Source organism: Manacus candei, unplaced genomic scaffold, assembly GCF_025592945.1.
Source record: "Manacus candei isolate 608988 ecotype Guabito, Panama unplaced genomic scaffold, ASM2559294v1 h1tg000114l, whole genome shotgun sequence".
Lineage (NCBI taxonomy): Eukaryota > Metazoa > Chordata > Aves > Passeriformes > Pipridae > Manacus > Manacus candei.
The window spans coordinates 1,104,092-1,118,548 of NW_026138162.1; the positions used below are offsets into that span (position 1 = coordinate 1,104,092).

Here is a 14,457-nt window from a genome sequence, read left to right on the forward strand (position 1 = left end):
ATGTAAAAGTTGTGTGTCGCTTTTCCACACCCAACACTAATTCATTATTTACACAGGATGCAAACTGTAATAGCATGTGAAAAAATCTGCAAGATCACCTTTAACAGAAGCGTTAGGAGGCACTGCTCAACAATTTTTTCTGTGGTTGGAACAAGTAAAAGGAGCTTCTAAGCTCCAGCTGAAATGCTCATCCCAGTACCTAACTGCATTCACCGATTATGGGAAGGCAGCGTCGGAATGGCAAAGCCGGGGCTGCCTCCCGGCTCTGCGCGCCGCTCCAGCGGCTGCTGCGCTGAAGCACCGGGCAGTGCTGGAAGCTCCGCCAGCCTCCGAGCCCGCTGCCCTCCCGCCCCGGGCCGAGGCGGCGCCCGCCGCCGGGGGCACCCCTCTTCTTACCAGCGTGAGTGGGGGGACCCAATCCAAGGGCTCGGCGCCGCCCGCCTGGCTGACCCCGAGTGCCGCGGCGGCTCCTCTGCGAGCTGCCACAGCCCACCGCGAGGGAGGCCAGAGACCCCCGCCCCGCTCCGCCGCGGTCGGCTGCGGTCACCTCTCGCGGGCACCGCCGAGCCCCCAGGGCACCGGGCGGGAGAAGCCCTCTGCACCCACCCCCGCGGGGCCCGTACCCGGCGCTCCCCGCCCCGCACGCTCCCCGCCCTCCCCGCATCCCAGCCCGCCGCTACCCGTGGCGGCCCGCCCGCGACCCCACTCCCCTCGGGCGCTGGCAAGGGGCAGGCTCGGCTTGTTCCTGCCTCCAACTTCGCCCAAGTTAACTCGGGTTCCCCCGCCCCGCAGGGTCTGCCTGGCCTCCCGGTCCTCCGGTAGGGAGAGAGGGAGGGAGGGTGGGGAAAGGCGTGTCCTGCCTGGGCTGCCGCCGCCGCCACCGCTGCCGGAGGCAGATCGGAGATATAAAAGACCTGGCCGGGGTCCGATTGCGCTTTCAGTCAGCGCAGACGCTCAGGTCGTGGGGAGGGGGCGCAGCGGGGCGCGGAGAGCGGCGGCGGGACAGGCGGAGGCAGCGCGGGGCTCGCCGTGGGCAACCCCAATGCGTGGACTATCGGCTGCTGCATTATGCTGGAGCTACAGTTCCGCTGAAGGGAGTTTGCACACGGCCGGCTGGGCTGGACTGCAGCGCTGCCATTCCTTATGAAGAAGGCACAAGTGAGTGCGGCCAGGCTTCGGCGGCGGGGGGAGACTGGGGACACCCACCTGCCCCGCGGCGGAGCGGGGCCGGGGGCGGCTGGGGCGGAGGGGCCGCTCGACCCGGGGCAGCCGACCCGTAGAGAGTGCGCGTCCGCGGGGGTCGGTGGGGGCTGTGGCTCCCGGGCTGCCCGAGAGGTGAGGGGCGCCGAGGTGAGAACCGCTGCAGTGGGTGAGCGGTTTGGGGGAGTGAGCTGGGGGGGAGAAAAGAATTATCACTCTGTCTTGCCCTCGGCGCCCGCAGCCTGTGGAAAAGTTGTAGCAAGCGGCCGAACCGTCTGCCGAGACTTGGGAGACCTCGGAAGGCAGTGGGAAAAATTGCCGTAATAAATCAGTTGTCTGTGTTACCCGTGCGAGTGCGAGAACACGAAATCGGGGGCAGCAGCGCCGTGGCTGCGGTGTTCGGTGTCTGTCTCCCCGCACGCTGCCCCAGCGTGCGGCGCCGGGTGGGTGTCGTGGGAACCCCGGCATTCCGCCCCTCGCCCTCCCGCATCCCGCCGGAAAGTGCCGCTCAGTGCCTCGGCGTCGGCCCCTGCCATTATTTCTCCAGGTTCTGTAGAGATTTCAGTTGCTATGCTGTGCGTTTTTTAGAAAGAAGGATAGAGACAGACACGAGTGGAAAATTGTAACAAGAAGCAGCTCAGGGAAACTCTAAAGGGAGAAAGTTTAAGGCTGGTCTTTGCAAGGTGCTGATACCCTCAATCCTGGTAAACTCCAGCGAGAGCCAGGACTGCTCCGGGAGAGAACAATGCATGGACACGCACACCGCTGCCTCCGCGCTGGGGGTTTCTGCCTCCCCCTTTTCTTCTTGGTTAGAAGCAAGATACTTTTTGCTTCCGTCTGTTTCTTGACAACTGCTGGGTCGCCTACACACCAGTAGCCTGAAGACACCTCAGCATGCAGTCATTGGAAAAGACATAAAACATATTTTAAAAGAAAGTAAAAGACCTTACTGAAGTATTTTGGGCAGTTAAATAATTTATCAAGAGACGACAGGAATTAGAAATAGTCACTTTCTGAAATATTTAAATCTCAGCTGGCCAAAGCACTGGAGAATGTACCCATGTTTAAGGAGTTATAACCTGAAGACTTAATTTTTGTGATGCTGAAGTACAGTGGGGTTTTATCTTAAATTATCAGCTCTGATTTTTAGCAGTGTATATCCATTGCTATTATTCCCACTAGATTACTAAAGATGCCTTGTACCTCAAAGCTGTTGTTTCAGACCCTATATATAAGTGTATTTAAATACGCCGAATAGATTATTAATTGTGAAGGGCCTCTTAAAGTCTGAGAGCCATGTTTATGTGTGTTTAGTTATATGCATTCATTTAATATTGGAATGGATAGCAATAAAGTCAAAAGATTTTTATCCTAACCCATGGAAGCGTAGAAGTAGGGCTGTTTCTTTCATGAAGAAAAAATGTTCAGCAAATGAATGAAGATTTATGAGTGCAAGCAGTCAAGTGTTTTATTATATTCAAACTGTAAACTTTTAAAAATTAATGGAGTACTTCCGCAAATTTAGAGCAAAGCAGGAACAATCCCTCTCTCCCAATAAACTGGGAAAGAGAGGCAGTCTTGGCGTTCAGGACCATATGGCTTGACTCAGGGGCTCACAAACCGTAGCCTACGGAACAGTTTCTTGTCATGGTGGTGAAGCATCTGTCAGCCTTCAAGCAGTTACACTTCCTGCTTTTTGGATGCAGTGACAGACTCCTACTTCTCCAAAGGGTTATTTTCTATATTTTAAGGATTAGCAAACAAATGTGATACCAAACCATTAATCGTTCCTAGGGGATCAGAGCAGGAGATACTTCAAGAAGACTTTCCATTAAAATCATGAAGACCCTATGCAAAGAGAGAGAGCAAGTGAAGCAGGTACAAGAAGGTAGACTTAAGCACATGGGGGCACTCGACACATTAAAGTAAATCTTAATCTATTTGCTGTCCTGTGGCTACTTGGGTCATTGCCTAGACTCGTAATTGACATAGTGAAAAGAACAGGACTGGAAAGCCAGGAAAGAAGTTAATATTTCTTATAGTAAAATATTCTGCAATAGACATAGTACAGAAAGCAAAAACCACAACATCACTGAGTCTTGAAAAGACTTGGTAATGACTGGATAGTGCTTAAAATAACTCAGAGATTCTGATGTTTAAGGTAATGTTGCACAGGGACAATATATAACTAGTGCAGCTGAAGGAGTAGCTGAGTCATACATCAGTGCAATGAAAGTGCTGAAAGAAAAGTTGTGCTGAATGCTAGACTCAAAGTGAGCAGGTTGGTCCCTTTGTTTAAATCAGTCTTAACCTGAGAAACCACTGAACTGCAGAAGCATGTTCCCCAAGTGTCAGTTCTAGAAGTGATGTTTTTGAAACGATGTAATTTGATAGACATATAATCCCCCTGTTTTAAACATACCAACACCTGGATTTTTTTTTTTTTTTAAAGTCGTAATGTCTTTAAAAATGTGATTAAGCATTTAGGGTCTAGTCATACAAATCCTTTTTCAATGGAGCTATTTCCATGAATTAATCTTATTGAAGGATTACTCGGATGAGAGGATTTGCAGGCTTATATACTTAGTAATTAAAACTATTGTCAGAAGTGAGTTTATGTCCTTTTGCATGTTAATATTAAAAAAAAATAAAATATCATTGATGTCTGTACAGTCTTTTACATTTTGTATAAAACAGGATGAGTGATGCTAGTGTGATATGATCTTGCAAAAAGGTGTAGCAGTTTTCTGATTTGCTTGTTCATTGTTTGATTTGAAGAAAATCTAAATAGGATTAAGTTACTAAGAAATATGCTGCAAAGAGGGGTCACCTATGGGGTAGCTCTGAAGGCTGCTGATGTTAAGGTATCACAGATACATGGTTCAGGCACTTGATCTGCAGTGACTTAGATGCACATCCTCTTAGAAACATCAGTATTAAAAACATCTTTGATCTCAGCTCAACTTTTTACCTCTGAACGTGCACATTATTGCTAGTTGTTCTTAGGCTGTCTTGTCTGCAGTATGCTTATGTCACTGAGGTGGAAGCCTGTGTAGAAATTATTTTGGACCAGTACCTGGAAAAAGAATTAGACACAAATTGCCCCTTCCAGTTTCATATGAACAGGCTAAATCAGAAACGCAAAGTAGATACCTGATACCTTGGTGTGAGCTTGCTTTTAGGGGAAATAGCGTACTCTGATCACCAATCTTTCTTGCTCATTCTGCGAAAAAACCCTGAACATTAGGCACTGGAAGACATTTGGAGCTCATGATGGGTATAGATCTGCTGCTCATTAGATAGAAAAAGAGAATTTGCTGGAGCCAGAAAGATGTTGTGCTATTCACATTGAGCAATGGGCTATGTCTCCTCTGATCCCTTTATTTTGACTCTGCTTAAGGGATACCAGTTTGTGAGTACTGCAGCTGGAAGGAACATCCTGGAATAAAGAGTCATATGGGGAATAAACAGCAGCTGACCTGGAAGACTCAAGGGGGGGAGCATTTTGTAAGGCATGTTTAGTGATCTTTTTATTTATTTTTTTTCTTCACCTGCTTGTATTGTGGGCCTGCAAGTTTTTATCTTTGTGAACTATTTGGCACTTGGCTTTGTAATCTAAACTGAGGCCACTGACCCAGTTCTGCCATTGCACTGAAATCTAGTTTCTCCTTTTATGCACTGAATGTTAGTCCTTAGGTACAGTTCTGTAAGCTGGCAGTGTCATTCTCCAAGCTTTGTTGTGTGATTTAATGGTATGCTGGCTCATGTAATTGCCATATTGTACAAAAGTTAAGAGTTGGCAAGATACAGCCCTTGGCTTTGGATGGGCAATGCTCAGTATGCAGTATATAAACACAACACCCATTTATTTGAAGCAAGGCAGGAAAAATCTCTCTACGGAATTCCATTTGAGTGTTGTGGTAGCTGACATGAAAACGAAAGTGCTTGTTTTCGCCCAAACCTGAGGTTAGTCAGCCTTTTAAACACTGTAGATCTGCTTTTTTTTTTTTTTTTTAACTTGTTGGTTGTTTTTTTCTTCATGTGTTTGTGGGAAAAGGAGATGGACAAATGTAAGGTGAGTGGAGAAGGGTAACACTTCTCTTTAATTTTGTTGTTTGTCCCGTGCTTGTATTGCCTACCCAGTCAAATGTAAACCTGCAAACCCAACTTTTGTAAATATTGCCAGTGCTGAAATAACTGACTGCAGGGAGCACATGAAATACAAACTTCTTTGCTGGATGGTTTTACTTATTGACAAATGTAAATAGTATCAGACATCTATTAGTATGTAAAGGAAAAGATGAGAAAACAAAAATAGTGTTAAGTATTTTATTCGATTCAAGCTAGTAGCATCCATAATATCAAGAGGTCGATGACAGTAGATATACTAATGAAGACATTATTTCTACTGTATGTCTAAATACAAGCCATTTTAGGAATTCAGATTAATGAACACTTTGGATCACATTAATATAGGAAATAAATTGTCATCTAATTTCCTATTGTTATCTAATAACAACTGAGTGAACAATTGGTTGCTGTTTCAGTTTAAACCATGTTTAAATTATACAAGGTAGGTGGATGTGGTAATGATTTTAAATCTGATTAGGAGTTTTCTGCTCTATATGCATTTTACCATTATTGTTGCTGTGTGGACCAGACCTAATTTTGAGTGCAAGGTGAAAATAGCATCAGGTCTAAGATGTCACTGCAGGTATTGCCTGAAGAAGGCCCTTGTGGTTCTCACAGCTTTGCAACCGTGCTTTGGAGCACACTGTTTTGCAAAGTGGGTAAATCCTGAGCTTCCAACTATTTCATCACCACTTGAAGTGACATTAAAAGTAAGACCAACTGGTGCAGGCTTGGGGGATCAAATGCAGGCTCCTCCCTTGCAGGCGCAATAGCTGATCACTATTTCACTGTGGCCAGTGCTCCTGGAAGGATCTCTCAAGCAGGTCTTCTGTAGACCCAACTTTTACTTATTTCCTAGCACTAAACTTTCTCTGCTGCTAAAGAACACTTGTAAGCATACAGGGACTGCAGTATTTGGTTACTTTTCTCCATTTTTTGCTGTAAAACCCACTGGATGGAGAAGATCTGGTTCAGGACCCTCAAGATCATATTTAACCCAAGACACAAAAGCTACCCATTCTCCTGCCTGTATAACAGTCATTCACACTGTATTTCTTAATGTTCCAGTGAAGCATTTCTAGGAGTCCAGCTGGGTATCTCAGTACTATTCTACCTTCACTGGCTTTTCACTGATTTTGGGCAGCAGAGCTAGGAAGTCAGAGAGGGGGGAGTGCTAGCAGTCTTGGAGTTGGGACAGGAGTGGGCTACACATTTTAGCTTAGACTGATGCTCTGCAAAGCCTGTAGGTTTAGGCTGCACTGTCACAATAGGATGAGTGTACGGAGATCACCTCTGGGTTTGCGAACAACCTTGATTCAATATGGACAGAAAAAAGCTAATCTAGAAGAATTTACATGGGCATACTCACTGAAGTGAGACAGGTTCACATCTTTTCTTGAGTAGCCTCTTAGGTCTCTGGGAAGGTTCTACTATCTAGTTTGTCTTGTTGAAGCTGTTATGTTGAAGGTTTATTTGTTCAGTCTTGAGGGTGGCTTACATATGAGCTAGGAATGTGGGGGAGGGGACTGTATTTCAGACAACAAGTCCAAATTCACAGATTGTGAATCATGCCACCCTCTGAACCTCCATTCAGAAAGATTTAAGCATTTTCAAGTCAGTCTGAAAATATCAGTCTGTTGGTCCTGTCTGTTCATGTAGCTTTGCCAGTCCTCTGTGACTGAACCTGGCTTCAATGCAATCACCTTAACTGTCTCAGTGACAGTAAACCCTCATCCACCACCTTATTTAGTGGACCCTCTGCTTTCCATTTGTTCTGTTAACATCAGATCCAGGGATATCAGTTCACTGCCAGTTAAGGCCAGGGATAAGTTTAGTCCAATTACCTTTATCATCTCTTTAGATATACTTTAAGAAGCACCGTAAGTATGGCTTTAGAAGCACCCTAAGTATAGTTTTAGAAATATGTTAAGAATATGAGTGTATTTATTGTGGACCTACATTCTGCATTTGCTGTGTCTGGAATCTCTCTGCTCAGTGTAGTCAGGATTAGTGGTACTGATAATCTTCCAGTGTCTTTCCTCCTAAATGAATGACACTATTTTGTAATTTTTCTCACTATCTTGCACTTCCTTGATAGGAACAGACCAAGGTATGTCTTCCATTTGTGTTTGCAGCATGATACATCATTGCTGGATGGATTCTTTGGTCTATTTAGGAACACATGACTTCTAATTACTTCTGGGAAAAAGTTATTCAGGCAGTATAAGTCAGACTGTGAAAGTAAGCTGTGCATGTCCTGACAATCTATCTCTGTTTAAAACAGAAAATGAACTCTGCAAACCATGCAGCAACTTTTTTTGTTAGAGTTGCTTCTGGAAAAAAGAATGAACTTAATGATGTGTATACAGCACGTACTGAAAATATGGAGTAATACCATGATATAAAAAGTTTGTTTAAAAAAAAGTTAATATGATATATAAATAAACTGTAGTATATTAATGTATAATATTAATATAAAACAATAAATATTGTAATGTTTTTTGTTGTACAGTGCTTGTAAATGTAGAAGTTTTAAAGTGTGTAGGGAAGTTTCTTCCTCCATTTCATGTTGATCCAAAAAAATTCCTGTCTCTTTATGGAGATTTCATAATGGTGTATAAAATGGGAGTAAGATATCAAGGTGCTGACTTTTGTGGTCTAACTGAAGTATGACCCTAAGGAGTCAGACATGATGCATTTAAATTAATAATATGCTGTATTTATGCAAAATAATTCACTAAATGAAAAGAAGTACTTAGAAATTTAGGGAGATTGAAATTTAAACATGCTAATAGTCTATTGTAAAGAAGTCCTAAGTTCCAGCCCTCTAATTTCCAGCCTCCATTTACTTGTTATTAAGTGAACTCAGCAAAATTTGTCTTTTGCGTTAAATGGCAAGCAGACAATATTATGCATTATGTCTTTAAAGTGATATAGATCTGAATGTCAGATCTTCCTGAGATTTGTTTTTCTTTTACTACTTTGAAGCACGCAGGAATAGGAACATTAGTCAGCCAAACAAAATTAGGAAGCTTGTATAACACTGCTTGGCACCATATTTCATTTGGATTAAAAAATATGTTCCTGAATAAACAGAGCTTTTTGATGGTTATTTTAAAAAGGAGGAAAAAAATATATCCAGTATTCACAATTGCTGTCTTTTTCAAGTTACTGTGGTTCAACAATGTGTGGATTGCATTTGCATTCTAACAACAATAACTATCGGCACTGTAGCTGACACTAGTTTAAATGGTTCTGAGGTGTATTGCTTCATTTTCAAGGAAACACAAACCTTTCTTGTAAACCGTAACCTTAAATACTGTCACTGAAGCTGCTTTGATCTTCTGTATTATAATCCCTGGCAAAGAATGTGTGCTAGATTTGCCACACAGTCTCTAAAAATTCTGGCCATAACTGTAGACTGTTCTAAACTTTAGATATATTTCTTCGGTATTTGTTCCACTAGTAGCATAACACTGCGCAGTGAAAGCCCTTGTTTCAGGCTACTAAACAGGATACTTGGTTATCCTGCAAGCTTCTCTCCTCTCCCCCTTAGGATAAAAAACTAACTTTGTTTCTTTGTGCACCTTTCCTGGCCTCCACTGTGTTTAAGTCAGCATTCTCACCTCTTATAAACTTCAGCACTTCTAGCATCTAAAATACTGAAGGTGTGTATATCATCATCTTTTCTCCCATGCAGTTTAAGCTTCATCTCCACTGAATGTTCTCTGCATATTTTCATAGGAGTCTATCCAGTGGCCATTTTTATTTCCCATTACCTTTTTGAGGCCCACTTTAAATATTAGTCCTCTGAATAACCTGTTGTTATTGTATTTTGTCTCATCTTTAAAAGCAAAGTGTCTCAGGATTAGAATGAATCCACTGTTCTGTGGGATGTGTTGCATTTTTGCATTATGACGCTCACCAGCTATTACTACAGTTTGGAGGAGCCCTCTGAAATATTGGTCTGCCATTTCTAGAAGTGACAATACCTTTTACTCTGTAAAGTCAGTAATTTTCTTAATATATTAAGAAAATTTTTGTCCCTCCCTTTTTTTTTTTAAGTCAGATACTTATTGAGACCAAAGGAAACCCTTTTAGAAGTAATTGTTATTGCTTTACGCTGTATCTCACAACTTTGTTACCTAACCAAGTCAGAAATACCTGATTCGGTGATTTCATTTGACCTTTAAAAAATTCTGGCCTAAAAAGTTCTTTCAATCAACTGAAATGAATTTCCTGTCTTTCTTCTTTTTCTCTTCTCACACACGTGTTTTAAGGATCAACTAGACATTTGCCAGTAATAGTCAGATTGTCTGCAGTACTCTTGGTCACTTTCCACTTTAATGTGATGTTATTGACATTTACAAATGGTGACATATGTGAAGTTAATCTATTTTATCCTACTAAAATCTAGTTTATTTCTGTTGAAACAAGTCCATTGCATTCAAGAACATTATTTCAGTTACTGTCGAACTGGTATCTGTTTGAAGTGCTAATTATCAAACAATTATATTCTTTTTGGCTTTATTCACTATGATAGTCGTCTTCTCAGAATGCATACTCCATTACTTTTTTCAAAGTAAATGGCACAATTCCTACAAAATTGTGAAGAATTTTTTTTCTGTACAAGTTGACAAATATCACTCAAGTAATCTTGCTAAGAAATGGCATCAGTTATGAAAATACTAGTCTTACTGGAATTTTAGAGTTTATACATTAAAAAGTATATGTCCTGTGGAGATTTACATGAATCTTTTTGATGATGGGTTATATTTTCTGTGACTTTGATATTTTCTTTTCCTAATTAAGGAAGCAAAAAAATTTTATAATAGGCCAGGCAACTTAATGTGTGTTCTTTAATAAGAGTGATCCTAGGAAACATTTGAGAACTAGGTGTAAAAATAATCTAAGAAATCATGTCATACTGTGTTGATATTTGTATGAGTTTCTCTATCAGTGCATCTGTAACAAGGATGCTGTTGAAATGTACCAGAATAATTTTGCTACTGACAACTGCATGTTCTAATTCACGTGAATACTTTTGATGAAATGTAAAGCTCTATAGGGTGTAATCACACTACACATGATTTACAACCCTATTTTTTTAATAAGTAACCCCTATGAAAATTATCAGTAAAATTAAAGTAAAATAGCAGTCTTTTCAAGATGTTGCATTCTGTTGTATTATTGCAGATGCTGTGAGGATACCTAACATTTTGATTCAGTGTATTTAACTGTGATACTGGTTTAATGGAATTATATTTTATAGGCATGTGTATCTAATAGGCATTTATATTTCTTCAAAACTGTACAGACTTGGAGAGCTTTTTTTTTCTCAGATTATTTTTTTTCCAGTTATAGCTGCATCTTCATAGTCATACCAAGCTGCAAACTGAGTGACTCAACTTCTTTCAGAATGTTTATCCCACAATTTCTGTGTTTTTTAAGGAAAACCACAGGTGGAGATTCAGGTTTAAGATTAGATATTTACAGTTCTCTCTAGTTAGCATAACTCAAGCAAAAACATCCAGACAGCATTTGAATTACATTGATATTAATTCTGTGGTCACAATTCCACGATGACAAAGATAGCTGGGATATATCCTGTGTCTCTCTGCTGTAAGCTGAGAGCACTTGCATGTTGGTATATATCATGGAATGTGCCTGCTCTTCCTGGAAACGTAGGAGATTATGGGGAAACACCAATACCAGAAACGCTTTGATGGAGTTTGTAGTTGTCAGCCGATACAAATCCCAATCAAAACCAAAAACAAACTAAAAACCACCCAAAGAAACACCCTAAACCCACTCACAAACCCCCAGGATGTTAAAAATACAATTTATGTGAACAGGTCTAAAGTTTGGAGGAGGATATAAATTATAAATTGGGATTATACATCGGGTTAAATTTAGAGTAAAGGCAAGGTGTTTCTAACTTCATAAATATAGGTGTTTTTATATTTTTTAAATTTTCTTATGTATATAGTAACTCTTAACACATTAACTCTTAGTTCTTGTCTTTAGAGTGAATGAATATGTTTAATTTTTCTTACCAGCTTGCCTCTACTGTTGTGTTGTCAGCAGATCTTGCTGTATTTAAATCATCAACCTTGGTAGAAAGATGATGGGAACTCTATATTAACAGAGTTCAATGAAAGGAGTAGAAAAACCCAGTTCCTGTAAAAGAAACATTTTCAATACAGTAAAGTCTTTGTATATCAAAATGGATGCATAAGAAGAAAGAATTGAAATTACTTATTTAGATTTTTTTTTTTTAATAAAGATCTAAGAAGAAAATCCTAAGTAGCCCCATACTGTTTCTCCCTTATCATAACAGTTTGAGGAAAAAACTACTTAGGACAGAAAGCAAAGTGTAGGAATAAGTCATTAATTTGTAACATGGCAAAAACCTAAGAGGTAATATTCTCTAATTGTTACTAACCTCATATAGTTCAATCTGGTAAGAGGGTTCACAGATTGATGACAATATGTGCAAGCTACATAAGTTACTCAGGTTAATTGAAACTAAAAGAGATTCTGAGGAACTCTGTTAAGGTTTAGAGAAGATAGGAGAACAGATGGCATGATGGCAAATGGAGTTCTTTGTGTTGAAGAGCAAGGGGATGCATTTTGGAAGGAATGTTTTGAACTAATTGTAACTACATTAATAATGGCAGTTTCAAATAGTTATAAAAGCTACTTACAAGCTCTTTTTAAATGTTCCTGTAGCAATGCTTGGTCAGGAAAAATGAGTGAAAAATCCCTGTGTTGTACCCATAGTAGAACAAATCAGCCAACACAATGGAATGCAGTAGGAACAGGAAGAAATTTGAAAGGGGAATGCTTTTATGATGGTAATCATCAACGACCCTGGAAGAAGTTCTGTTTTCCTCATTGGAAAAAAAGGGCATAACAGAAATAGGGGTCCAAAAATAAGCAAAAGTATTATGTGGGAACAATTTGCATTTGAAGGGGACTGAAAGTTGATGGCAGGAAACTACTGAATGATATGCAAGAAGTAGAGAGAATGATGGTTGGATATTACTTGGTGCAAGAACAAATAAATATTTAACGCAGATGAAAATCAGAAGGTGCTGAAAAGGGCAACCTTCACCCACAATTACTACTCTGGAAAGGTTTTTGACACTAGATATAATAAGATTTGAAATGAAGCTTCATATATGTTAAACTGAGCCTGGGGGTCGCTTCCAGCAAAAAGGGTAGTCCTAGTATTCTCATCGTTGCACATTTCATTTCCTTCTCCCCTCATTCCTCAGGGATTAATTTTTGTCTCTGAGCTGAATTGGCTAGTCACTGTCTTTGAATTTACTGACTTGCTTAGGGGTTGGGTGAATGTCAGAGGGAGGGAAGCTGTGGAGAAGGAGATGCTGAGAACCCTCTCTCAGCAGCAGGAAGATGTTAGGTTGCTTCAGACCATCTCATTAACCTCAAGTGAAGAAAAAGGGATTATACACTTAAGTAGGTAAAAAGCCATGGTTACTTGAGTTTACACTCTGAGCTTGAAAGGTTGTTTATCTTCTAATTCATGTGATTAGGAAGAAATTTTCGTATGGGCAATATGTTCTGTAAATGTCAATGATCAACTTTCTTCAGATTTTGTTGGCCACCAGACCGATCATGTACCAATCTGACACTTCTTATTTTCCAAATCGTCATTGCCTTAATTGTACTAGTCAGATTTGGCCTAATTATAAACTCAGTTTTATATACAACCATCTGCCAAAATTACCATCTGTAACAATTCAGCCCTTAGCTTTGAGAAAAGGAAAACACTTTAAGATGTATTGTAGCTGAACTCAAATTACATGTGAAAATAATGACAGCTGAGACATTTATACTGAAAGATCGTTCTTTTAGCATGTGACTATGAATGGTGAGAACTCAAAATTTTCTGCAAAATTGTCATGTTGCATAGCTCTAATCATCGAAAAACAGTGGAGTTTCCACATACTATCCCTGAAAGATACTCTTGTACAGCACTTCAGTATCAACAGGAAAAAGCACTTAAAAGTCTGTTGTCCCCTTTTAGGGGTACATAGGATTCAAAAATATACTTGAGTTTCTGATGCAGTAATGCAGTCATTGGCTTTTTGTGTTAAAGGAAGTATTTTGATGAGTCCCCCATCACATTTTTTACCATCTTCAACTTACATTGTCCTGGAAAAAAGAACATTACATGTGGGTTGAAATTCCTAAAATGGCTGTTCTTACAATTGGCTTTCTTAAAACAAACAAACAAACAAAAACAACAACAAAAAGCAAACAACAAAACAAAACAAAAAACCCCCCACATATGACTCAGGAAAATAATTTCAGAAAGAACTTTTAAAATTAACAATGGCATGATACATTTTAGTAAATATTGAAAAACAAGGACATTTTTACCATGTGAAAATATTTTCAGTTTAGATAAAAAACTTGAAAAAAATATAGTAGATTTTTTTTCTTACTCATATATGAGCATAATTAAGACAAGGAAAAATGTGTTTGTAATTCCAGCTTGCTGAGGTAAATGGCTTATTGGCTACCCAGTGCTTCCATTGTCTTGCAAGCATACTTAAATGTTTTGAAGATTAGTTTCTAATTTGATGTGTCACTTACCTGATTTGTCAGCAGTCCCACAAACTTCAAGGCATTTGAGATTAATCTCATCCATTGGTCCATCACTTTGGATAAATATTCTTTTCACAAAGAAATGTAGATCCATTCTTAATGTACTATTTTCTAATAACAATGTAAATGTAAGATTGTGCTATCCTTTAACCTTAAAGCTAAATCGTTCACTTTGGTTTTGGGTATGTATAGGGAAACATACAATTCAAATTATATAGGAAATAAAATGCTGTCTGAGAGCTTAGAGCATTTTTGGAAGTAAAATTATTTACTGGGTAGCCTTCATAAAAAAATATGAGAGAATTGAGTTGAAATCAGGATCTTGAAAAAGTTGTGGTCTTTTTTGTTTGTTTTTTTCCCCCCAATCAGAAAATATTTCAAATCTGATTTTCTTTTACTCTGTGTTATTTGGAAATAGATGAGATAAACTTGCATGATTCTCACAAACATCTCTTGGAGCACTGCTAGTATGTCTAGCTCAGCTGACCA

General features: G+C 40.0%; 1 protein-coding gene across 3 annotated transcripts in view; it reads left to right on the forward strand.

Annotated features, from left to right (window-relative positions):
• Nucleotides 1–875: 875 nt before the first annotated feature.
• Nucleotides 876–14,457, forward strand: part of KITLG (KIT ligand) — a 57,304-nt gene continuing 43,722 nt past the window's right edge. For all 3 annotated transcript variants that reach the window (XM_051770072.1, XM_051770070.1, XM_051770071.1), the window contains exon 1: nucleotides 876–1,158. In XM_051770072.1, coding sequence (XP_051626032.1) covers nucleotides 1,144–1,158 — 15 coding nt within the window. In that variant the 5' untranslated portion in view covers nucleotides 876–1,143. The remainder of the gene's footprint in view (nucleotides 1,159–14,457) is intronic.